Source organism: Apteryx rowi, unplaced genomic scaffold (genome assembly GCF_003343035.1).
Source record: "Apteryx rowi isolate R43461 unplaced genomic scaffold, aptRow1 scaffold_48, whole genome shotgun sequence".
Classification (NCBI taxonomy): domain Eukaryota; kingdom Metazoa; phylum Chordata; class Aves; order Apterygiformes; family Apterygidae; genus Apteryx; species Apteryx rowi.
Genome location: NW_020450738.1, coordinates 1,735,960 through 1,761,658, shown reverse-complemented (window position 1 = coordinate 1,761,658; position 25,699 = coordinate 1,735,960). Strand labels below are relative to the sequence as shown.

Here is a 25,699-nt window from a genome sequence, read left to right as displayed (position 1 = left end):
ACATATTGACTGAACTGGGTTCCCTGCAAAACAAAAAGAAAACGTCTGTATGCTAAAACGTGGTATCTTTTTATTCAAGAGCTTGTTATTGGGGGGGGGGGGGCCAAGCTCAGTGTCCCTTTTTGCCTAAAGACACTCCAAACCCACAACTCTCAGCTTCCTAGAACATGCTCTTTTCTGCTTTCACTGGGGGAAGCATCTGAGTTATAACACAAGAACATCTTCCTGTCTTAAGATTTCTCCTTAATATATCCAGAATACTGTCAAAAGAGAGGACTGTGGTAATCACAGAAATACCGCATTTTTATTTTTTTATAAGTATAATGTAAAACAAATATAATGACTATTTAAAAATTTAATTTGAGCCATTGTAGTTTTGGGAATGACCCTCTATATTTGTGAGCTACTAAGTTTGAACACATATTATAATTTCCTAGTACAAGAGTCACCTTACTAAGATTCATTAAACTAGCTAAAGATAYAGAACCAAAATGGTAAAGCATCAGAGTTAATTGCTTGTATACAGCATATGTATCATATGAACTTTTTTTCCTAAACAAATGAAAACCATCATACCTACAGACGATTTTCCAGCATCTCAGAATCTGTGACATTGTAATTATGTAATCCATTGACTACTTGAATTTTTACAGGTAATTTTGAATTTGCTGAGAACTATTTGAGGGCTGCTCTATTACAATGCCCAAGTCAATGCACCAGAGCAGATTAACTATCTTGTTTGTGGGTTCACAATGCTGGGGACAGGATGGGACTGTGGGGGGGGGGGAGATCATGTTTGGTTTTACCTTCCTCCCCCTTGCCCATCATCACTTGTTCAGACCCTGCCATACTAAGAGCAAATTTCATGAGCTCAGACCATTCCTCCAGAGACTATATAAATACACATAATCTTTCTTCTTACGCAACCTGGATTTTTCAGAAATATAAAAGTTGAGGTGTAACTCCAAAAAGAAGAGTTGATTTCTATGGAAATACTGGCTAGAGACATGCTAGTTTTAAACTCTACATGTTAACAAGTTGTTAACCACACCTAGYAGTTCTCATCTTCCCAATGATTTGCCAAAATTATTCATGAGAGAGAAAGAAAACCAGACTGGGTAAAGTGTGAAAGAAAAAAACCAATGTACATAAAATCAGATTTTAAAAAAACTGATAGGAAGAGCGTACATTCTTCTCCTAGACTRGTTGTCAAGTCTTCTTGTATTCTAAACTAATTTAGAATCAGAATCTGTTCTTTGCTATGCCAGAGTTGAGTATAATGGAGTTGCATTAAACTCACTGCACAAATGCATAGCCAAAGATGGGCCTGACATTCTATAAGCAAAATAAAAGTTAAGGCTCTTCAGATACACAGTTCAGAGACCCCTGCACTGTCCCTTCAAATCCCCCATCAAGAACAAAAATAGGAAACCATAGACAAACTCTTCAATATTTGACACAGACAGAAAAAGAAATTCAGGGTATGTCCCTAGCAACACATGCAAACTAACTTTGCAATGGAAACACATCCTGCATTCCAATACTCTCAGGGTAAGGAACTGCCCTCTACTCTATGGAGTACATTGATGCCAAAGAAAGAAAGATAGCTAACATACAACCAGTTCTCTCTCTCTCTTTTTTTTTTTTTTTAAATACACCAGTTTCATACTGATGTCACTCCAGTGACTCAGCTATATTCAGTAGAATTGTTCCAGATTAATGTCAGGATAGTTGAGGGCAGAACTGGACTTTAATACTATAGGATCATCACATGGCTGACAAAGCTACTCCCAACTCTGTTCCTCAGGTATATGAATATTGAGTTCCAAAATTATTTGGGTTCCCTCCCCCCACAAATTTTACATACATGCTGGACTGCATCAACCTATATTTAGCACAATTCAAAAAAAGGACATACAACTTTGAGTCAACCTCTCTGTTCCTTCAGTATAGACTGCAAGCTTCCATTCCCAGTAAAGGCAAGATGAGTTTTATCACTGGCACCAGCACAGCCAGGATTTAATGTCCAGTTTTGTAAGTCTTAGTGAAAGGCACTTTGACCTAAATAAAGGATGAACATTTCAGAATTACTTGGCTGGCTTACTGAATTCATTTAGCAGCTTTACTCTCCTTTCATGGTTTTACCTTACCTTACCTCAACTCACCAGTTTTCTCACGGTATCTTCTAACATAAGGAGAGCAGACAACTTTGCTTTACGGTAACAATGTGAAAAATCTGCCTCACAAATTGACTTTCAACCTCAACAAGATTTCTTTCCTCGCCCCTTCTCTCCTAGCCTCAGCTCCTGTGCAGAATTTCTTATGCTGAAAGACTGTAACCAACTCGTGCAAAAGAAGGGTAAAAAAACCCCAGATCATTCTAACTCAAAATCCAAACCAAATGTAAATGCTACAGGACAGTCATTATCTAACCAAAGAACAGCTGTGTGACTAAGATAGAACCATCAGATAGATTTGTTTCATAATGGTACAAATACTGGCTGTTTTTCTAAAGTGGAAATCCAAAATGACCATCCACACCTCAGGTTTTTATAAAAGGAAAAATTTTTTTTTCCAGATACTCTTCCCAAAAAGGACAGTGCTCATCTCTTGTCTAATGCTGAACACTTTCTTTTATGTACTTGGAAAGGATTCAGTATTTGTACAGATAAACCCCCGGATCCTTAATATTGGATTAAGGGATTATGTGCAGTGGGATTTGCAGCCACTCTCATTTTCTCTTTCCTATCCCTCCAGTACTTACCGAGTTGAAGCATGCTGGAGGAAAGCTCAATTTCCATCTCTACTCAGGGGAGTGATTAAATTTAGCAGATTTTGAGAGCAAGAAATTCACATGAACATAACAAGACTTCACTGCCAGGTCTATGACAAAGGATTAGTACCAGAAGCAAAGCTGGGCCACCAAAAGAAAGCATTAACACCTATAAAGAAATCTTAGAGAAAAAGAAAAAAATAGGAAGGAAATGGAAATTTAATCTCCTTTTCTAAAGAGCAAAACCAAGACACTCAGCACAGAACGTTATTGCATTAAACACAATTATATATTTCAAAACCAAAGAGCTTTCTTATAGCACAATTTTAGATTCATTAGAATAAGCCATAATTTTGAGAGAGGTTGGAACATGATTTGGGATTTGGATTTTATAGGTAGTATGCATCTTCTGCTACAGGACTGAAATGAAATCCTAAATTTAAGTTTCTCTGACATTTGGAGCTGATTCAAATTTTGCAGCATTTGCTTATCTCTAATAATAAAACAGCAAATGGCAACGCTGTTGGAAAGAACTATCAGCCTGTTCTTTTGGCCAAATAGGGTTACCGTTCCTATAAACTGAAACTTTCTTACAAACTGAAACAGTCATCTCTGCTCAAGAACTTCACTAAACGTTTCAAAATTAACTGCTGCATGTAAAGGACGTAAAATCTACTTGTATGGTAGACTGAACACTTTATTTGGAGTTGCACCCAAGTCCAGTTCTTTTTTTCTGTAACATAATGAGGTTTAACTGACAGTACTGCCTTTTCAGGACTGGGAAAGAAAAGCGTTAATTCAGCTCAATCACATTTCAAAGTTTTCTGCTTATTTGTCATTCAGAAAGCACATGGTGTCATCTGAAAGGCAATGGTATCATCCCTTTTCTAAGAACGAGGGATTAATATGTGGGTTCCAGGACTGATAGAGACAGAAGATATACAAAAGAAGCAATTTTTTTAAACCCTACTTTTTCTTCCCAAGGAGGAACTAACTCAGGAAATGTGGAAAACACAAGGATTTTTATTTGATTATAAAATAAATGAAGCAGGTCCTCTAAAAGTGAGGCTTGCTAACTGGAGTAAACCTGGGGAATAGAACAGACCAGGAATTCCAAAATCACCATTTTTTAAAAAGTGGGATAAGTGTTTCCACTTTGGAGTCAGGATTAAAAACAGAAATGAATGATCTAAGTTGAATTACTCMTAACACCTATGTCAGACCCAAGCATATCAATACAAAAAAGCTGCTCATGATATAAATTACACAGGATCGTTTATTTAAAATCATCCCAGTTTGATAAATTACCACCCACAGTATGTGCATAGCTTAATGTATAAAGAATGATTTCATGCACACAATTAATTTGCCATTAGCTCTGAGCACCTGGAAACCCTGGAACTGATACATAGAAGCTTTGGCTTTAGCAAGGCCTGATGGATAAAACTCCGTACTCCCAAGCATGTTATACACACTAGCTCCTTTCAGAAGCTTTGAATAGTGAAGGCTACTACATACACATCACTGACATCCCACATGCCTTTAAAACTTAACAGGTGAGAATCTGCCCATTTCCTGTTAGTTAGTTTAGAATTTTTTTGCCTAAAGATTATGGCCAAAATAATAAGAACGATGACCAGCCATTTACATAATAATCCAAGAGCCACAGCGATGCATGGCTTGTAGCAGAAAACCATTTCTCAATTGATACCAAGGAAACTGGCAAGCTGCCAGCAACAGCTGTTTTTCAGAGGCAGAAGTGCACTGCTAGGGGAAATCAGTGCAGTTCTTGCCTGATATTTACACAAGCTTTTCTACAGAAATGAAATCACTGTCAGCATTAGTTTTTCCTAGTAAAACCTAGTTTCCTAGTTTTCCTAGTTTCCTATTGCTTGGCTTGCCAGACTGAAGGAGTATCTATGAATCATGAAGTGTCTTTTATTTAACCATAATCACATGAGAATAAAAAAAGACAACAAAAGTAATTAGCACGGTCTAGCTGGACTAGAGACCAGTCTAGCTGCCCCTTCCAGATGCTCAGWGCTAACACTGGCATAGGAATACAAAGATCTGAGTCCTCAGAGCATTGTGGCATTTTTTTAAATTAATATCCACACAGAGTTGTTTATAAAGCCTGCATATACTTTTATCTCCTTAAACAGCATTGCTGCGTCTGTGTTTCAACATACCCAAGCAGCTTTGCATTAGCATAACTGCGCAGGTAGTTGTTTAATTGCTTATCCCATTGAGGGAAAGAATCTTCATTAATAGATATTAAAACATCTGGAGGCAGAATCCAGAAGCCTCACAAGAGGGGTGAAGTTGGCTCTGTTCTTATGCTCACTTTCTAGTACCACTGCACATTTCCTTTCCTTTTCCTTATGACTGGCCCTTTAGTGAGTGKTACTAGGGCAGACCAGCCTTTTACAGAACTCCCTCAATAGGATTTACTGTTTTACCATTGTAAATTTAATCAATAAAATGATGTCTCATTCCATCACAGCCACTATCATCACCTTAAGGTGATGAACCCCAAATAAATTTGAAATAATATTAATATGCAGAGGATATTCCCAGAAGCTGAGATAGTCAATGAAGTTTTCTGAAGGTTAAATGATTTAAAGATTCCATGTTTACTTGTGAGTTTTAAAAGGCAAAACAAGTCTTTCAAAGCTGGAAAGCAAAGACTTGACTTTTTCACTTATAAAAAAACAGAGGCGGGGAGATTTTGGTTGGGACATTGCTCRGGATATTGCTATTATATCCTCAGCAGAAAGACTAAAAACACAGAATACAATAATCAAAAGACAATTCCTTTGCTTGGGAAAGTCCAGCATGAAATCTATGCTTTTTTTTTTTTCTTTAAACCATGCAAGTCATACTCTTTCCTCCTAGCTTGAGCCCAAGCTAAAAGTGTAGCCATTGGAGCCAGTGCAACAGCATTCAATGCTATACTAATTTTTGTAATCTTTGATCAGTTCAGTGCGAGTTATCATGCTTTAAAAAAAAAACAAAAAAACAAAAAAACTTAAAACACTTCTAAACTTCAGAAGTTCAGTACAAAGATGGGTAGCAATCTAGTCTTCATGTAAGGCTACAGTAGCTCAACAGCTAGATTTGAAGATAATTGAAGCATGTTGACCATCTAACCTACAAGTTGTTTGCTGCTTTTGTGATAACATTCCACTCCCAAGATTAAAGTCATTTGAAATATCCAGACAAGTGACTGAAAAAAATATATTTCAAATATAAAATCTCTTTTAAAAAAAGAAATAGAGTTTAGCAGAGTATTTATGCTCTTTCTAGGCCACATTAAGACTGTTTCTGCCAAAATTACACCAGTGTGATGCAAGAAGCCTCCACACACTGACACAGATAMCAGTCGCAAGAGCAGCTGTTGCAAGCAAGAATTCCTGCCCTCTAAGTCATGGGCTAGTAATCCCATTTGCTTGCAAACTAGCACCCAAATATAAAACCAATATACCTGTAATTGAAAGCTGCAATTACCTAATGACAGAGGGGAAAGAGCTCCTTGACTGGCACACAGAGCCATTTGAGAAATACTGCTTGTTCTCATAAATTCCCAGAGAGCTACAGGGGTCCTAACTGCTCACTACATGAAGTTCTTAAGTACATCTTTGCACCCCACAATTCAGCTTGCTGCAAAAAAGCAAACAGTGAATTCTTTAATGACAAGCATGTTTTTCCCCCCCACCCACAGTAATCTTTCTCTCCCCTCTTTCTCACCTGTCTCTTATCAAATGCCATATAGATTACATGCCATAGATRTGTAAGTGCCAAGTTATGTGCTTAATTGGTGAGAGAATCTTATCTACTCTTTCCAGGAGGTTGATTGAACAACTGTCTGCTGATGAGGCTTTCACAGCATCAACATTTTATGACACATCCAATCAGCTCATGAGCAACTGCTCCTCGGTGTACATTATTTATAAGTGGATAAAGTACACAGCTTACATTTGTTTAGTTTTAAATTTGTTTTCAAATTAATTCATTCATCCTTAATAGAATCACTGCACACTTTAAAATGTAGGACTAGGATTAACCTTCTAGAGAACCCCACCATTTTTAGGGGATTCAAATCTTCCACATAAATAACATGAGATTTGCTGCCTTAGACAGAACTCCTTCACATAAAGCAAATGGGCATGCCTCATGTTAGATAAACAGAAAGATAAGGAATAAACACCAATGAAGTTATGCGCACAGTATAGGCAAAATTGGCAAAAAAAAAAAAAAAATCAGTTTTAATTAAAACTATACATAAAATTAAGGCTGCTATATATTCCATAACAAGCTGAAAATTCTTATACAACTCAACAATAAATACAATGGAGAATAGTATATTAAAGGAAAACTGCATACTTCAGACAGGCAAATTTGTGGTGTTTCGATTTTGGGGGTAGTATGATTTACTCATTAAACGTGTTAAATTTTTACTCTATACCCCAAAGGAGTTAGCAGAAAAACCTTTCATAGAAGTATTTAAGAGGTCTTCCTTATATATGAGAATGAAGAAGCTCCATCAGCACAAGTATCTGATAAACAGAAACAAATGAGCTAGTATTTAACACCATCACAAGTCTCAGACCTAAAATAATAATGCTCCATTAAGATGTGTGATCTGAGACCTCTCCCAGGAAACTGGTGAACACACCTGTGGTGAAACTGGTCACATACAGCACATTCTCTTCATCACCAACTATATTCAGAATTGTAAGAACAGATCTGTTAAAAATGTATGAATGGCATGAAATCTCCTGCTGTTAATTCAGATTGATTACTTGTTAAACATAATTAAATGAAGCAGGAGGGAAGTTAACTGATGTTTATAGTAGGATATATAAACAAATGGAAAATAAGCAGTTGTGGTGTTTAAAGGGAGGCTGAGTTATTGTTTGAACAGCAAAGTTCATGCATTTCAGCTGAAAAGCATGAAATACATTTAAGAATACTCATGTTCCCCTTTTACTTTTCACTGTTGTGTATCTATTGTTTTATTTCAGTGCCTGAACAATATAGAACRGATGGACCCTTTTACAACAGATAAATTATGTTTTCCCATCAAGCAAAGATTGTTTTTGAACAAGTCCTCTTCACTTCACTGCTTGTTTACAGAAACAAATACATTACTAGAAGAAATTCACACTCCTCAAAGTGTATTGCACCTAGAGAAATAGTTTCTACAAACTGTCTCCTATACATGTTGCCCTTCCTCTGAATCTCAGAGCCAGAAGAAATCTGGCCAGCTCAAAATGAAAAAGTATAAATCTGAAATGATAGAGTCAGACTAGGCCTTTTCTTTCCATTTGTTAAACTCGCTGTGTTATCTGTTAAACAACTGTGCATCCTTCTAGGCAAGACCTCAGAAGCCTACCCAGAAAACCTCAACTTTCTCGCTTGATTCTTTGCTTAACCAGAAAGCTCTGATTCAGGAAATCTGCTTTAGGAACAAAGTTATTCCTACTGCAATTCCAACCCCTTAAGAGTGGTACCTCTAGAAGTGGAATGAAACTTACCTTTAACTGYTGGATTTTAGGCCTGTAATTTCCTTTCTCCTGTCATATTATTAGCTAAATCCATTTGCCTTTTCYTAGACTTAACTTGCTCATTAACAGAACAAACTAATTGTCTAAGACCTTGTTAACAATTCCTAAATCAGTTTTACTCATCTCAAAATACATTCCTTCCCTTTGAAATTAGAACAGGTAGAGAAAGTTGGAAGGGAAAAAGATAGTAAGATAGTAGCTAGACATATCAAGAGACAGACTGACTGCAAAAGATTTTCAGCTAGCAAAAGCTTACACAGTTTCACAGACTGCAATACAACTATTTTGATTAAAACCAGTTGAGAACAGCCTTACAATTAAAGTTGTATCCATTTAGAAATTGCCAGCATATGAATATTGCTCTTCCTCTCACGATCTCTATCCAAACTAAAAAAAAAAAAAAGCCTTTATAGTAACAAAAGGGGTTCAATTAAACACAAGACCTTCAAATACTGACATCTTTAGAAGGTTTTTTTTTGCTAAAAGGTGGTATTTTCTTTATGCCATAGGTAAGGCAGTAATTTCTGTATAATTAAAAGAGAATAAAAACTGGCAAGCTACCAGAAAAATTGTTCTGTTAACACTGGAGAAGTGTTAAAAATCTCAGACTTGATTTTATGTCTCAAACCAGGGCAAAAGCTAATTCATGACCTCAGTTCACTTGTTGCAAGTTTGAGACCACATTCAGGAGAAAGAGGTAAAGAAGGGATGGTAAGCGAATGAAGTTATAAGATATGTTTAAAGGGAACAACCAGAGCAGCAGCTGCATATACAACACATGCCTGTGCCTACAAGCATCCTACGCCTCTCCAAAACTAAAAAAAAAAAAAAAAAAAGATCAGATAAGGCTTAGGAAAGAAATGCAACTTCTGGAAGAGACCAAGAAATTTAGAACCTACACTCTTTTTCAGAAAGAATTCAAACTTCTACATCTCTTGGGTACTTGCAAGCTTTACCGTTGCTATTTTTTGACTCCTAATATAYCTGGATTTTGTGTTTCATAATAGAGACTGAAGCCTTGTAAGTATTTTAAGATTAAGAGATTGAGAACTCATCAAGAATGAAGACTCCTAAGTATTTTTTCCTCATTTTTGTGGTACTTTAGCATTAAGCAAGTGAAAAGAGAGGCAGGTAAAACTTTACTGTTTAAAACTGGACCTGAATAAATATTTTACAACAGCCAGCAGGTTCATTATTGGCTTTAGTTATTCAAGGTTAAYGCTCTGATAACAAACTTATTGACTAAATAGCCAGGATTAAAGGCTGACTAAGAATACATGGCAAGGAATGTTGAGTTCATGATCATACAGAATTCATTGTACAGAAGTCAATACAAGGTCAATATATCACTTGAAGATTAATCTCTGGACTATGGGTTTGCAGAAGTTTTGAATGAAATTTATTGTAAGGGCTGAAGCTCAGGAAATGTCACTTTTTTAGTAGATACAGCATTCACAGACACAGTAGTGACACAAACCAAGYATTATTATAATCTCCATGGAAAGAAGAATGTTAACAAGATGTGTCTTAAGGCTCATGGGAGCAAATCCAAAGTCAAATGATGCATAATTAAATCTGTTAATTAGCTTGGAATTCCACAGCCATGATATTCTTTTGAATACCAATAACATTAACTAAACCTATTCACTAAAGTTTCTGCTGCTTGTTTCAAAGCAGYAGCTAAACCAGTACCTCACAGCAACACTGAGCAGTATTCAATAAATCTCTAGCTAAATTACTGATAAATCTCTAGATAAAATACTGATTACCAATGAGTTGTCAAGGAGAGTCCTTGTTCAACGCATGAACTGTCATGTCTTTTTAACTTAATTCCCAAACAATAAAATGTTTCTACATATTTTAACTCTACACAAAAACCATTCTCAGTCTCAGTCTAGGCAGCTGAAAGCAATAYTACTAGTCCGTAACTTCTAGGTACCTAAGGGCACCTTTTAAAATGCCTGMGAAGTTTCTTAATATAGAGACAGTATTTTGTCACATATTGACCAAAGAATACAAATAAACATAGTATTGACAGCTAAAGAAGAAGTTTTCATCAACACAGCAAAAAAGAGGGAAGCAAATTCAAAGGCAGGTAAGACATTGTTTGCAATGGTTATACAAGTATTTTGCAAGAAAACAYAAACTTTAACAGAACCTATTCTACTACCTGAATTCACAGTATATTTTCCATGGAAAACTCATTTCTATGTAAAATAGGATGGAAATCATTGTACCAGAAATCTACTGATATCTGCGAAGTTGCYAACATAAAATAACACTGGGAAACAAATCTCAAACACTTCTTACATACTCCTGATTTCTTCACCTAAATAGTCTTTTGATTGCTGATGTACATTTTTGCCTTGTTTTTTGCTATATTTGTCATACATAGGAGAAAAAAAAAGGATCTGAAAACAGAAACACTATCCACAAAAATAAAAAAATAAAAAAGAARGAAAAATTTGTTTTCAAGCAAACATGCTTGTTTCTAGAATAAGGTTGTTTATGGAAAGTTCTTCATCTTTGGAAAAAGAAAAAGGGACAAAATTATCCACAACAACACAAACTGAATCTAGGTGTGCAATTTACAATGAAAGGGTCTTTACCTCCACAGAAATCATTTCCAGAGAAAATGACTGATGCAAAGATATTTCATGAAATAACAGTGATAAAACCAGATTTCTCTTCACTGGAAATCATCAGAAAGTGAACTTCATAGATTTGTTTCCTCATTATGCTTTGAGTGATATTCAAATGTAGAGTACAACTGCATTACAATAGATACAAATTAAACATACTCTTTCTGAACATACTGTTATCAAATAAGTCAATTATTACATTTCACAGTCAACATAGCATAATATATGACACCTTGCTTGGACATTGCTGAGAAATATGGCATGAAAAGTTGTATTTTTGAAAAAAATTGTTATCAAAAAATGTTTCAAAACTTTTGTRCTAACACTGGGTTTGATCAAAAGCTTGCAAAGTCAGCACAACTCATTTTTTGATAGGACCACAATATAAACATGGAGTTTTAAATAAAAATTCCTATTTAATTTTTAACCTAACACTGCAAGCTCCTCCTGTAAAGAATTTAGGTATAAGCTTAATTACATCTATGAGTAAGCCTAGCAAACGTAATGAAACCTCTTCTGTTTATCCTTAATACCTCAAACCTCCTAGTCATTTCCAGAGTCCACAGTGAGGACAAAGGCATCTACACTTCTGAAGGAATTCAATTTTGGAGTATTATTTTCTAAGCATTTAGACAAACAGCAAAGAGCRTTCTCAAATAGTCCTTCTCTTAACCATTTGAAAGGACAAGGATGCCAGGCCTGGTTTTCAATTTCCTCATRTTTCATATAGTTATGTAAAACACTGTTGAATCAATGGTTGCAYTATACCGTGTTTTACATTGCTGCTACAGACTAGAGGGTTCACTGCAGCTGGGAAAAAAAATATATTCGAATCCATTCTCCCTACAATGAGAAGTGCTACAACCAAAAACAGCTGGGGGAAAGCAAAACAGGAATTGATTGATAAGCCTCTCAAAAAGCATAGAACAGAAGCTGAGCTGGCCCTACACAGATGCAGCACAGGTCTACTTGAGCTCCACGTCACAGCTGTGATGTRCTAGCAAGGACTGCCACACTGGTTGGGAGATGCTGCTTTTCATCCTGCCCTAGAAAGCATCACACCAGGTACAGCCACAAAATTTGCAGTTGTTGTGATCTAATAGACTTGTAGAAAATGAACAATTCTGCACTGGGAGGAAGTATCTACACTGACACTGAAAATACCCAGCAAATATTTAAAAGACGTAAAACTGCAAAAACTTGTTTGCCAGAAAACTAAGCTTTCTCCTTATAAATAACAGCACAGCTCTTTGGTGGTATTCAAAGGCAAGAAATGATGTAACAATATCAATGAAAATTCTAGTGAATGATAGATGCAGTACATAGAAAGCTCTAATCACGGTGTCTTCTGCCATTTTTACTCAGTCACGCAGTGACCAAAACAGGGCAATACCATTACCTTCAGTAAGAGAATTCAAAGACATTAAATTCCAGTATCTGAAAAATTATCAACTTCAGCATGTCCTGCATTTTTCATAGTAAGTCTTCACCATACCATTGTACAGCATAGTTTGAACTATGCAGTCTAGGTTTAGCACTCAGGTTATCAACTGTTATCCCCTTGAAGATGTGCCAGCCTACACCAGCATTGTCGCCACAGCACAGTTGTAGTTAAATGCATCTATCTTGAACATTTTGCTGTAATTCACAGTGCTTTTCTGAACTCTGAGGATGCAAAATACAGAATTTACAACTCTGGACACAAACTGATGCTCAGCCTTAAACACAGCAAACCTCTGCTGTAAGTCAGTACTAAAATCACTTTGTCACCAGATTCATGTGGAAAAATGCCAATGAAATGACAAAGGACCTAATCTTACTTTGACTGAAGTCAGTACAAAATTCTCACTGACTTCAGTAAGAGCAAAAGGCAGCATCAGACCTCCAAGGATGATGATTATTCCCTTCAAAGTACCAGATGCACTTCCTATCAGTGCCCTGCAGAAAGATGACAGTCTCTCAGCTTCTTCATGACATTGCCTTGTGGAAGCACATCTCTGACTGCCAGCACTAATCTAACTTCCTATGGCCACCTAAGGAATACTGGTTTTACTTGAGCATTCAAGTTACAGCTGTATAACCTGAAGAAGAGAAAAGTATCCGTACGGAATCTGTATGAAAGAAGGAACACAAGCACATCAACAGTAATGATTCAATGATACCCTTGCAACTACACATGATGTACAAAAAAAATTCTATGCTGTATGTTAAGGAGACTTTGTATGAGCACTTTCTTCTCTGCACAATATACATATAAGATTCACAGAATAATATATGCTTATAAATATATGCAAACATTTACTTAGATATTTAACAGGAAATTGCTATTAAAAATGACAGAAGARTTTCGATCAGACAGAAAATTATACTGTTAAAATAATATTAAAATGTTTTGTTTCTCTCCAGGTTATAAAGAGAGTAAAAGATAAAACTGCTAAACAATTAAAACCACCTGTTGTACATTTAGTTGAGCACAAAATTTGCATGCAGGTTTTTGGAACTACATGAGAAACAAGCATTACTGGCTTCTGAACAGAGAAAAGAGGTTAAAAATAGTTATGTAGTTGGTAGCCTTTTCAAGAGAATTAACAATAGTAGCAAGAAAGAACCTGCACTTTAAGTACCTTTCTCTTGACCATGGTATGAAATCTGAAATCTATTTCACACCAAATCCAACTGGAATCCAATAACTAGGCCTTCCTCTTGCGTGACTTGACAGAGAGCACACCTGGCAGCTGCTTGCAGGAACAAGCTGATCCCTACGGTAMAGGCTGGATTTCAGTTAAACTTGCCTTGCCCTCTACACATCAAGTACTCTTCACGTAGCTTCACTACAGCAGTTGCTGGTGCTTAGTGCATTCTTCTAGCACAACATGSATGTGGGACCCGAATCCAAGCTTTACCATTCAATTATTGTTTGCATGGAAATTGAGAGAACACAGGACTCCCTTGAAATGGAAAACTATTCAGATTGCTACAGTCATTCCCTTGCCAGTGGAAGCATGTTCAAAATTCAACAGTGAAACCATATAAAAATGCAACAGATGTCCAGCTCTAAATGTGACATTTTGTACTATCTCCAGATCTGTAACGGGAAATCAGCAACAGTTCAGTAAAAACACATTCTACTGGAAAAAACAGTTTGAACACATAGCACAGAAGAGATCATTACTACCTGATCACAGAAAAGACAATACATTCACCTATCTCCTTTGGAAATAGAAAACATTACAAAATACTTCCGCTACTATTCAGCTAATTAACATGTGCTACTGACAAACAGTGTTCATCAGAGCAAGACAATGAAGCAATATTGCAAATATCCATTTTCTACTTCTCAGTATCAACAAGAAATGATCACGTCTTGCTCAAACTCTGTATGCACTGAGGTTCTTGGCACCCTGAGTCACAGTACATCTCACATGTGCTCTAAGTAACCTATATAACTGCAAAGGCAGAAGGTAACATTATGGCAAAAACATAGGTGCCCCTAGTTTTCTCTCTCTTTGTTGAACAAGATTGAAAAGATAAAGCAATTGTCCTTTCTTGAGCAGCTGCTTCACAGAACATGTATAAAGATGGCTTAATTTCATACAATTTTTATAGAAGTGAATTACTGAACAACAAATCAAGTTTTTCTCCAACTATGAAATATGGATAAYAAATAAAAAATTGAAGTAATTTGCAAGTTGCAAGTACTGTACTGCCCTCTGCAGTKGATGTGCAAGTTCTGCAAATACATCTTCCACAAAATAATGAACTTGTACACATTCACTRCCTAGATCAATAAATCAATAATAGAACTCTGCAAGCTGAAACTCAGTTAAACAAACTAACTCTGAAAATAGTATTTAAGAAAGTGTTGAAATGCTCCAGAAAAAACTTTGCACTAACACAGCAGAATTAACATTTTAATGGTATTATGTTACTTATTGGAATAATGGAAACAAGATACAGTAAYTCTTTAATTCTTCATATAAATGCTTTGCCTATTAAAGAATGTGGAAATATTATCTTTTGTTGCTGTTATTAAGAATGGGTGTTTCCTCAATGATACTTCTGCTCTTTACTCTCTTAGAACTTGAAAAATTTTGTACTGCCTGAGGATTGTTCCTGGTTATTGCTAATAGAAAAACAAAACAAAAACTGCGTTCATTAAAAGTTACATTAACTTATCCATCAATGATAGAGTATATTTTAAAATCTGATATTTTCACTACTTTATTAATTTGACTTGTAACATTAAAACAGCATTTTGCTGAGAAGTGTGCAGCACCAATCTCTTCACATCGATACCCCTAAGACAGTACTATTTTCTACTGCTAGACTGTTAGAGAACACCRAGTTATCCAGTCAGCTCTAGGTATGTGCCAAAACATGGCTCCCTAAAAGGCCTTTTGTTGTACCTCATCTGCTCCATTTTTTTTCCAAAACTTCCTGCTGAAAATTAGGCATGTCYTTAACTTTACTAGCATACTAGAAGTTTTTCACTGAATTAATTATGAGCATTAATGAGACTATTCACATGGGCAGATTTTATGCACGAGGAGGGCTCTGGATTTTAACATAACTTGCCACAAAATTAGAGGCCTCTCTGTTTTAAAGCTCTGTATATTACTGMATGATAGTAACAATAATGTAGAAGACCGATTACCAAAAACTGATTATAGTAAAACTATCATTTAACATACAGTACATGCTTCATATACTRGGTCATGCCCTCTTCAGTAAATCACTTAAGCACAAGATTAGGTCTATTGAATTAWCTGGAAATTAGCATTTTTAAAAACTTTGCTATAAACAAAATGGAGTCCTAAGARTCTGAATTACACCTACTGAATTAAAGTTGACTACATTAAGGCCAGTCTTCCCACTCATACAAAGCACTTTAATTCACTAACACAAGCTCAAACATAGTCATGTTCGCAAGTATCCTTCCAATTTATCTATTTTTCACATTTTATAGTAGCAGAAGTGTAGAATAGCATCACTAAGTGATTCATTATTAAAATATCCTGTGTGTCACTTATTTAAATATGTTTAAAGCATTATCAACTCAATATAGTTTCTTGTTAAATGGGATTTTTAGCTCATTTTTAAAATATTTTTCATATTTGTTATTCTCTAATTATCTGGTCAAGCATATAGCACAGATGATACCTGATAGGGCTACAAAAGCATATGTCACTACATCACCATATTTCTGTGGGGAAAAAAAAATCCTGAGTAACTAGATTAGTAGAACTCAGGAGATTCTTCCAGTGTATTGTGATGTGTCCTTTGCATTTCAGTGTTTGAATCCTGCTGCAAAAAGAAATTACTCACATTAAGGCCAGCTGTCTCCTTAACACTGATAGCTTCAAACGACCAAGCCTTTTTCTACCAGAACACCTTCATTCTGAAGTARTTTAATCTGCTTTTTTTCTGGATCTGTGAATAAAATTTTTTTAAATCATTATCAGATTTAGGATATTTTTCTTCTCCTAAAAGAAAAAACTTTGTACCTAGGAGCACCAACATGACAAATCCCCAGTAAAAGGCAGAATATTAAACTGTATTTTCTACTAATTCAATTAAAGCTTCGAAGGAAAACAAATGTCTCACACTTATTAAATCAAAATTAAGCTACTGATTTATTCCTCTGCTCTCAGCAGAGGTTTGAAAGATTTCTGTACCACAACATTCAAGATTCTGAATATCAATAACACTTCGTGATTTGTGGGTCAATATGAAAGGAAATAAACAGGGTTTGAAAAAAAAAACTAGAAAAAGAAACCAAAAATAACAGCTTGAGCAGCTGGTTGGGGTTTCCCTTCTTGCAAACACACCAAACCTTTTAGGCTGCAGGATGCCAGGCAGGCAGGAGCGTCCCCCAGAGGGAGGGCCTTGGGGCTCCCCCCGGGAGACGCCATGCCGCACGCCCAGCGGTCAGGAAAGCTCGCAGAAATGGCGACACCCTCAGAAATCGCGTCGTTCACCCAGCGAACTGCTCTTTCTCAGCGTGTTGTGACGCCAACGGGACAGTCCGGAGCGTGAGGCCGGGCCACTACCTGTCCTCCGGGTAACGGCAGGCGGCGAGTGCGCACCCGCGCAGGGCTGCCACGGCGCCCTCCAGCGACTCCCCTGGCCCCGCGTCACCCTCTCACCCGGGGCACCACCAACGCCTCCAACGGTTTCAGCGGTCTCCCCCAGCCCCCCGCTCCAGCCCCGCGAGGCGCCTTCAACGGTCTCCCCCAGCCCCCCGCTCCAGCCCCGCGGGGCACCCCTAACGGTTTCAACGGCCTCCCCCGGCCCCACGGGGCGCCCCTAACGGTTTCAACGGCTTCCCCCGGCCCCACAGGGCGCCGCAGACCCCCCCGCCCCCCCGGCACCCGGCGCGGTTAGCGTGCCGAGACAAGCTGCCGCCCCCTCCCCGCGCGCAGGGCGCAAACAGGGCAGCAGCGCCGAGCACCGAGACAAAGCCGGCCCGCCTAGCAACGGCGGCGGGTTTACCGCGGCGACGCTCCTCCCTGCGGGCGGACCTCGCTGCCGGGCGACGAGCGGCGCCGGCGGCTGGGGGCCGGGGCGGCTCGGTGACCCCCGCGCGGCCCGCTGCCGCCGGGCGCGGCCATGGCGGAGCCTCCCGCGGAGCCGCCGCCGCCCGAGGCGCAGGCCGGCCCGGCAGCGGGCCGGGACCGCGGTCCGCAGGAGCAGCCGTGGCCTGAGGAGGGCCCCGAGCAGCCGCCTCATGAGGTCTTTGAACCTGACGAGGTCCATCCTCGGCCTCAGCAGCCGGAGCCGGGACGAGCTGCCCGTGCATACCAGGGGGTAGGGCACGCATCCGCTCAGCCGCGAGAGCTGCGACACAGCGCCTACCAGCCACGTGCGCCTGGCCAGGAGCCCTACCGAGCGCAAGACCAACGAGGAGGTGTCTGTCAGCCTCACGCACCGGGACGAGCACCCTCTCAGTCACGGAGCCCGGAGCAGTACCTCTGTCAGCCCCACGGAAGAGAACAAGCCCCTTATGAGCCACAGATATCAGAAATAGCTGACCGTCAGAGGTACACACTGGGACAAGACTCTTACCGGGCGCAGGAGCCAAGGCAAAGCGCATATGAGTCATATGCACCAGGATTAGACCCTTATCAAACACATGCACCAAGAAGTGCCTATGAGACGTATGCATTACAAGAAGAACCCTATCAAGCCTATGAACCTGGGCATGGCCCCTATCAGCCACATGAACCAGGTTATGGTCTCTATCAGCTGGGATACAGTCTATATGAGGATCAGATACCAGATCCTAACCCCCGATTGCTGGCAATTCAGAATGCAAAAGCCTATTTGCTGAAGAGCAGCACAGCATCTGGCCTGAACCTGTGAGTWTGAAAAGGGGACAAGGTTGAAAGGGGTAGGGAATATGAGTGGAAAGAAAAATAGTGTAGATGAAAGGGCAAAGGGTTACATTAAGAAATGGAGGGATACCAGGGGATGTAGGAAGGGAGAATACCTTATAAATGCAATGGTTCATCATTATGTGGTAACTGTGTGTGCCCAGCATCTTTCAGAATAAAAAAAAACAAGGGAATTTAGAGAGTTCAAAATTTGGTTAACAGCACGTTTAAATTCAGCTTCAGCTCCTGAGTCAAGTGTGGAATAAACCAAAAATGGAAGATGGGACTGCTCTTAAATATGTTACAATCATGCTAGTTTCAAATTTAATTTACCATAATGCTGCATGAGCTCTTTATTTCTAATTATTCCAGTGATTTCTGCAAAGCTACAGCTGATCAGCTTCTACTTTTGATGTTAAAATCATATTCCTCCAAGACTTTTATATAGTAGGTCAATAATATTTATATTTATATGACAGATATGATCATCTTGCTAACATGCTAACAAAGATCCTGGATGAACAGCCCACAAATGCAGTAGACATAATTGAGAATATCAGCAAGGATGTGAAGTGGGCCCAGTTTCACAAAAAAATGGATACTCTCCGTGATGAGCATGAGATTCTTCCAACATTTGAAGCTGCAGAAAAGCGTAAAGCTTTGTTCCTTAAGGCACATGGAGAAGGAGATGAAGAGCTAGAAGACGAGATAGTGAGTTATTATCAAAGAAAAGTAGATATCGAATATACCAGGGAGATGGGTGGGAGGATGGTGGGAAAGGAAGGGAGGAAGGGGCAAAGCTGTGGTCTCCCTAGTAATATTTCCTCTTATGGTCATATGACATAGTTGCAGCTATACTACCATACAAAGCACCCCCTTCATAGTCAACTTGGTCTCGTGTCCAGTTGTGAAGAAGAAAAACTATGTTATTTAGTTAGGATTTTTTCCTATAGTATAATCTAACATTCCGAGCCTTTAAAATCTTAAACATTCTAGAGGTGAGGAATAAAAAGTAAAGATTACAATATATCCTGTATGCCAGTGCAACCTGGAATACTGCATCTAAATTATATTCTTTATCCAAAAGTGACATTTCTCTACCTAAAGTGACCATACGGTATGGACATCGGTTTGAGAATACTGTGCACAGCAACTACTATAAAATAGAGGGTGGAGAATTTTGTGATCCTTCCCATTCCAGTTGTGGTTCCAGCTCTTCCTTGTCCAGCTAGCAAAAAATTGTGGTGATCATGAAGAACTACTAGAACTGAAAAGCCACGTCATAAAACGGAGCATTTTTCATATCCAGCTGCTTATATGTAGAATACAAATACTAAAAATAGAAGAGAGATTCTTTCATTTTGTCCATGGACTGTTACTCATTTTACAGTAACAGTAAAAAATGGTAAAAATGAAGAAAAGTAGGGTATTTCAGAAAGAAATTTTGAATTTTTCATATTCCTGTTCCTTTCTAGCTTGTTTTGATACAAGAAACCTGCAAGGGCCAGGGAAATTCCAACTGAAACTAGCACTTCTTCCTCCAAATTCCCTACCCCCCTGTTTACAACTTCTAGTATTTATTTTTGTCTATGTTATATAATCACCTACCTCCTTGAAATGATAAAATGGTGATAAAGCACATAGAATACTTTCTGAAATCCTCATTATTGACCAAATTCTGCTCCCAGTTAAGCCAGCTGGAGTCTCACTATTGACTTCAATAAGAACAGGGGCCAACATTTTATACTAGCTATAAAAGACTCCATCTTAAATAATGCAGGGAGCTCTATGCCAAGATATCCAAAAGAACAGCATTTATATTGTTGGCCTTGTGTATGAATGTATAAAATATGTATTTTGTTTTCCCCAAATGAATTTGCCACAAACACAAGGAAATGCAGCCACGTTTCTGGGCACCATGGCCTCTTACCTAGCTGACATGCCCTAGCACTGAAGTTCTCTGTAGACAGTGATCACTTATAAGAATTCTGACTTTCCTTATTTTGCAGTAATTAAAAGTGAATTGGAAATTTGAAATCTTATATTCTAAAAGCTGCAATTCATCTGTGTTCTCTTTTTTATTCTTAAAATGGCACTTTTAATTTTTGTAAATGGTTTTGGAAGATGTAGTGAATGAATGCCTATAAAGCCCTTTTAGAAGATGAATGGCACTATAGGAAAGTGAAGTATGACCTTCAGTGGATAACATGTTTAATCTTTCAAAGATATAATTGTATTATTCTTCACGTCTAACTCAGGTTTTTCTTTCCTAGGCAGAGACCCCTCTACCCAATGTGATGGAAACAGCCTTTTATTTTGAACAGGCTGGAATTGGCTTGAGCAAAGATGAAACCTATCACATATTCCTTGCCCTTAAACAGCTAATTAGTGTTCAGCCAATTCAGACCTGTCGCTTTTGGGGCAAGATTTTAGGCCTGGAGATGAACTATATTATAGCTGAAGTACAGTACCATGACAGGGCAGAGGAGGAGGAAGCAGAAGAGGAAGAAGATAATGAGGAAGGAGGGAAAGGGATGGGTGAGGACAAAGAAGATGAAGATGAAGAGAAGGAAGATGATGAACCACCACAGTCCACCTACAAGCCCCCACCTGTCATCCCAAAAGAAGATAATGGGACTGGGACTAATAAGTATATCTACTTTGTCTGTAACGAGCCAGGCAAGCCCTGGGTGAAGTTGCCTCCAGTGACTCCAGCGCAGATTGTCTGTGCCAGGAAAATCAAGAAGTTCTTCACTGGTCGGCTGGATGCTCCTGTTGTGAGCTTTCCCCCTTTCCCTGGAAATGAGGCCAATTACCTGCGTGCACAGATAGCTCGGATCTCAGCAGGAACCCAGATCGGTCCCATTGGATTTTACCAATTTGGAGAGGAGGAAGGAGATGAGGAGGAGGAGGGGGGAGGAGGAAGAGATACATATGAAGAAAACCCTGATTTTCAGCCTCTTTCCGTGGTTGAAATGGTGGATTCTCTCTCCATGTGGGTACACCATACACAGAATATTCTAAAGCAGGTACATTTTTGCGTAGCTCACGTTGATCTCAGATAGCATTTACACCGTAGTACCAGTAGTGTTTCAGAATGTAAATTAAACTCCTCACCTGCACAGATTTGAACTGTTCACCAGAAATAGTATAGGGCTGAAATAATTTTTACAGAAAACTATCACATCTGCTATGTTATATATAAATATATTAAATATATTCATACATCATGTAGAATATATAAAATATACATTTATATATGTAAATATATATGTTGTTAGGAACCTTTTAGGTTTCTGTATGGGGTTAGGCATTGATAGATACCAATTATTTCTGGTTATCTTTTATATTAGGTTTTCTCTTGTGAAGTCCTCACTTGACAAAAATATTTTTAATTCTGTTTTCCTGGATAGAGTGCTAAAATGCAGATAGCTTATGATTGTATGTTAAATGGAAATTGTTTGGTGCTTTCTTGTGGTTTAATTTTGTTGCTTACTTTCTACTGTGAAACATGCAAATGAAAAAGATAAAAACAAAACATAATAAATAAAATAGTAGCATAAAACATTTTTGATGTCAGGCTAGAAAGAGGTATTACTAATTTGATCTTCCTTGTTAGATGACTTGCTGGCTAGTCTACCAACTTGAGAAGAGTTCAAAATAACAGCAAGTAGCAGGAAATAAGAGATGAAATTATCATCAGCAAAGCAATACTTGTAAAAATGAAATCTATATTCATTTAGAATGTTAAAAACATTGCGTAATGTTCCTCTGACTGGTAGCTAAACAACAAAGCAGACTTTAAAAGGAGGCACAGATTCTGTAAGTGTTAGCTTCTCAGTTGGCAATAACCGTACCCTAGCAAGGATATGAACTGAACTGGCAAGGACTGAACTAACTTCCCACTCTTTGGAGGCAGCCCCTTCAGCCCAAATGTAAGGATACTTTGGCATAATAACATGTGATGTAGCTGTCTTTCTTGTGTTTTCTCTGTTCTGTAAGGGTTGAACTGAGATACAGAGTACAAGTCTGCACAGGGAGAATGGATAAATAAGAATTTTGCACGCACCTTTCAAGAACCTGTTTGGATTTGGGCCCAGGTGTGCAGGGACAGGATGTTCTGTGCATCTTCTGTGCATACTCACACTCTGTGCCTGACAGGGAAGAGATGGACAATGCCAGCAGAATTGCCAGCATGTTTGTGACTGATAAAGGCTAGCAACAAATTATTATCTCTTCACCAGATGAGTATTGAAATGAGTGTCTAAAGACATAACCCCAATTAATAAGTATAGGATTTTGGTCTTTTCACTGAAGTCCAGCATCTATCACCAGCATGGATTGTGCTTAAAAGAGCCAAAATCTACAAAATAACAAAAAGTTGATGACAGAGGTATGACCTTATTCTGAAATAGTAAAATAGGAATGAGGGATAAATGAAGCAGATAGGGAACGCTCTGCCAAGAGGATACAACACTGCCAACAATATACCAATTATGGAATATATATTTTTTCTTTTCTGTTTTTTTCCCCCTCAATTATGTCTGCATGTGTCTGAACCAATTGTTTTAACTGGCTTGCATTCCTTCAATGATTGTTACATATATTTATTATGCTTCCATATCGATTATAGGGTCGCTGTGTTTGGCTTAATCCTTTTCAAAAATCAGAGGAAGAAGAAGAAGGTGAAGAGGAGGAGAAAGCAGAGGAGACAGATGAAGTACACCAAGAAATAGGACCTCCTCTTCTCACTCCAGTCTCTGAAGATGAAGGTACTCTTCAGGGAATACTAAGTTTTTGATAGCCACTGGGAATGTTGGCATTTGGGTAGTAAACATTGGAAGTTATAGGCCTCAGATGCTTCATGGAACAATGAGTTTGGTGTTGTAGGGTAAGCACATTCTTTCACAAAATTGATCAAAAGTGAAATGATTAACAGTGTTGATATTAAAACAAATTGTTAGGTCTACTAGTTAACAATTTCTTTGAGAAAAAATGAAAAAAAAAAAAGCCTCAGAGTTATCAGGCTACTGCAAGTTCAGGACAGCTCACTACATGAGTTACATGCAGCTATTTTTCCATCATCTTTTTTAGACAAAAGAAGTGTTTGTGCATGTGTAAATAAATACATAAACATGTACATACACACACCTATAATATATAAATAAGAATTTAGATCCTGTAGTGTATTACCACAGCAAATCATGAGAATATGGGAACCTGAATGTTAGATTACATCAATATTAAATTAATTTCCTACTCTCCGTTCTTAGAGTGAAATATTTATATAATTTATGCATAAGTGATCAACAGTCCTTGACAAAAAAACAGCAGTGAGTACTACTGAATTTCAGGAGCATGAGCTTCTTTTCACATGGCTGTACAACGTTCCTGTGATACCTACCAATACATCCAAATCACCTGTTAGAATACAACGCCTACATTTATTGTTGCTGAATTTTGGCTCTTCTAACATGCATCTTAATATAACCATTGCTTGAATTCTGAGAAAGTCTTGTAGTTAAGTCTTAAATATTTTGTAGCCGCTCATAAGTCAGTTTCTTCATATAGTGTGTTTTTGGCTGACTGCAGGAATTCAAAACGTCCCTGCTTGGACAGCTCAGTATTCTACAAACCTGGTCCCTCAATATGCTGTTGCAATCCTTCAGTCTAACCGATGGCCTGGAGCATATGCCTTTGCATCTGGCAGGTAAGTAGCCAGTTTACATGGTTACACAGACTGTATATGCTAAACAGAAATACCTGTTTAATGAAGTCAAAGTTTGTTTATTGTTAATTCATTGACTGAAATGTAACTACACCTGGGACTGATGGAGAAGTCCACTTACCTGTGCACAGCAATAGTGAGTACATGTTTAAGATGGAAAATGAAGAATCATTGGAAATGCTAGTATAAACTAAGTCGATAGAATGTAAATGTCCAGCCAGTATTTGGCCACAATCCCTGATTTAAAATCCATATTCCTGAGTCTGTGATGCTTTTTACAAAAGTAGCTACTTCTGTGGTTCTAATTTACGTATGGTACAGTCACTATGTGCTTTTAAACGGCCACTGGATTTCATATCAGAAATGGCTCCAGGTTAGTAATGTGAAGTTGCAGCCATAATTCAATATAATATAATGTCAGAGTTTAGCATTCATAAATATGATATTTGGAGATTTTAAGTAGAAGGTGTATTCATCAATACTTACCTTAGTTAAAAAAGATGCCATCTTTTAAACACATCAGTTATAGGTAACCTGAACCATAAAGGTTTTTTGCTCAGCGGATTGAGGAAGTCTGAGAATATTTCCACTGGTGTTTTTCTTGGGGAGATTGTGTGATCTTTTGCTTTTCTTTCTCAGGAGATTTGATAATATCTACTTAGGCTGGGGTCACAAATATAGTCCAGAAAACCATACACCCTCACTGCCTCCACCAGTGCAAACGGAATATCCTAGTGGGCCAGAAATCACTGAGACAAATGACCCTACTGTGGAAGAGGAACAAGCTCTCAAGGCTGCACAGGAAGAAGCCTTAGCTGCAGTTGAGGAAGAAGAAGAGGAGGAAGAAGAAGAGGATGAGGATGAGGAGGAGGATGATTGAAATACAAGAGGAATCTTTAATTTTGAAAGTTTAAACATTAATAGTATTTTAAGAAATTAATCATAAATTAGTTGATTTTAGAAGAAATGTAAGTGGAAGAAGCTTAGATGCTTTGATTTTGTTTCTGTAGGCTGCTCTTTGCAGACTACCTCCCTTTCCTTCCTTTTTCCCCAAGTCCACCTGCACTGGCAGGAAGACTGAATTGCTTTCACTGGAAGACAACATACAAAAGTAGCCTTTTTTAGAACACTTGACAAATACATTCTGCCTCTGTTTCCTAAAATAATATCCCTTTGAATTAAATAACACTACTATCCACTTAATTTTCATGGTGTTTTTCAAACCTGCACTTCCATACCAATATATGTAATATTTTAACAAAAAAATTATAGATGTAAACACCAATAACTCAATTACATAGCAATGTAACTTTTATATAACATCTGCTTGCCTTTAGCATGTACTTTCTCTCATCTGTATTTCCTGTAAATTAGCTGTCAAACAACAGATATTTGATATTTGTGCATGTGTGAAAGCATACACACATATTATTTAAATTCCGTAGTTGGCGTAGCCTTAGAGGGGAAACCACAATATTTACTGGATATGTCAAACTCTTTTTGAGACACTCAGAAACCCACATTTCCCAGATTGTGAAACAGATCCTATGCAGCGATAATTTCGCTGCTGTATCATTTTCTTTCTCATCCCATTTTTATTAAGAACACCTTTTTGG

The 25,699-nt window shown here is 38.0% G+C and overlaps 1 protein-coding gene across 1 annotated transcript; it reads left to right on the top strand.

The window, feature by feature from the left end:
• Positions 1 to 17,591: 17,591 nt before the first annotated feature.
• On the top strand, positions 17,592 to 24,965 carry LOC112972204 (radial spoke head protein 6 homolog A-like). Its single transcript, XM_026078395.1, has 6 exons — positions 17,592 to 18,340; positions 18,835 to 19,066; positions 20,629 to 21,384; positions 22,989 to 23,127; positions 23,948 to 24,065; positions 24,723 to 24,965. Exons 1-6 carry the CDS (start codon positions 17,592 to 17,594, stop codon positions 24,961 to 24,963), a joined length of 2,235 nt encoding a protein of 744 aa, XP_025934180.1. The 3' UTR covers positions 24,964 to 24,965.
• The last annotated feature ends 734 nt before the right edge of the window (positions 24,966 to 25,699 follow it).

Coding starts and splice junctions, on each gene's coding strand:
- LOC112972204 (XM_026078395.1), top strand. CDS start 17,592: ATGGCGGAGCCTCCCGCGGAGCCGCCGCCGCCCGAGGCGCAGGCCGGC. Junction 19,067..20,628: donor AAGAGCTAGAAGACGAGATA/GTGAGTTATTAT, acceptor TTTCTTTCCTAG/GCAGAGACCCCTCTACCCAA. Junction 23,128..23,947: donor TCCAGTCTCTGAAGATGAAG/GTACTCTTCAGG, acceptor GGCTGACTGCAG/GAATTCAAAACGTCCCTGCT.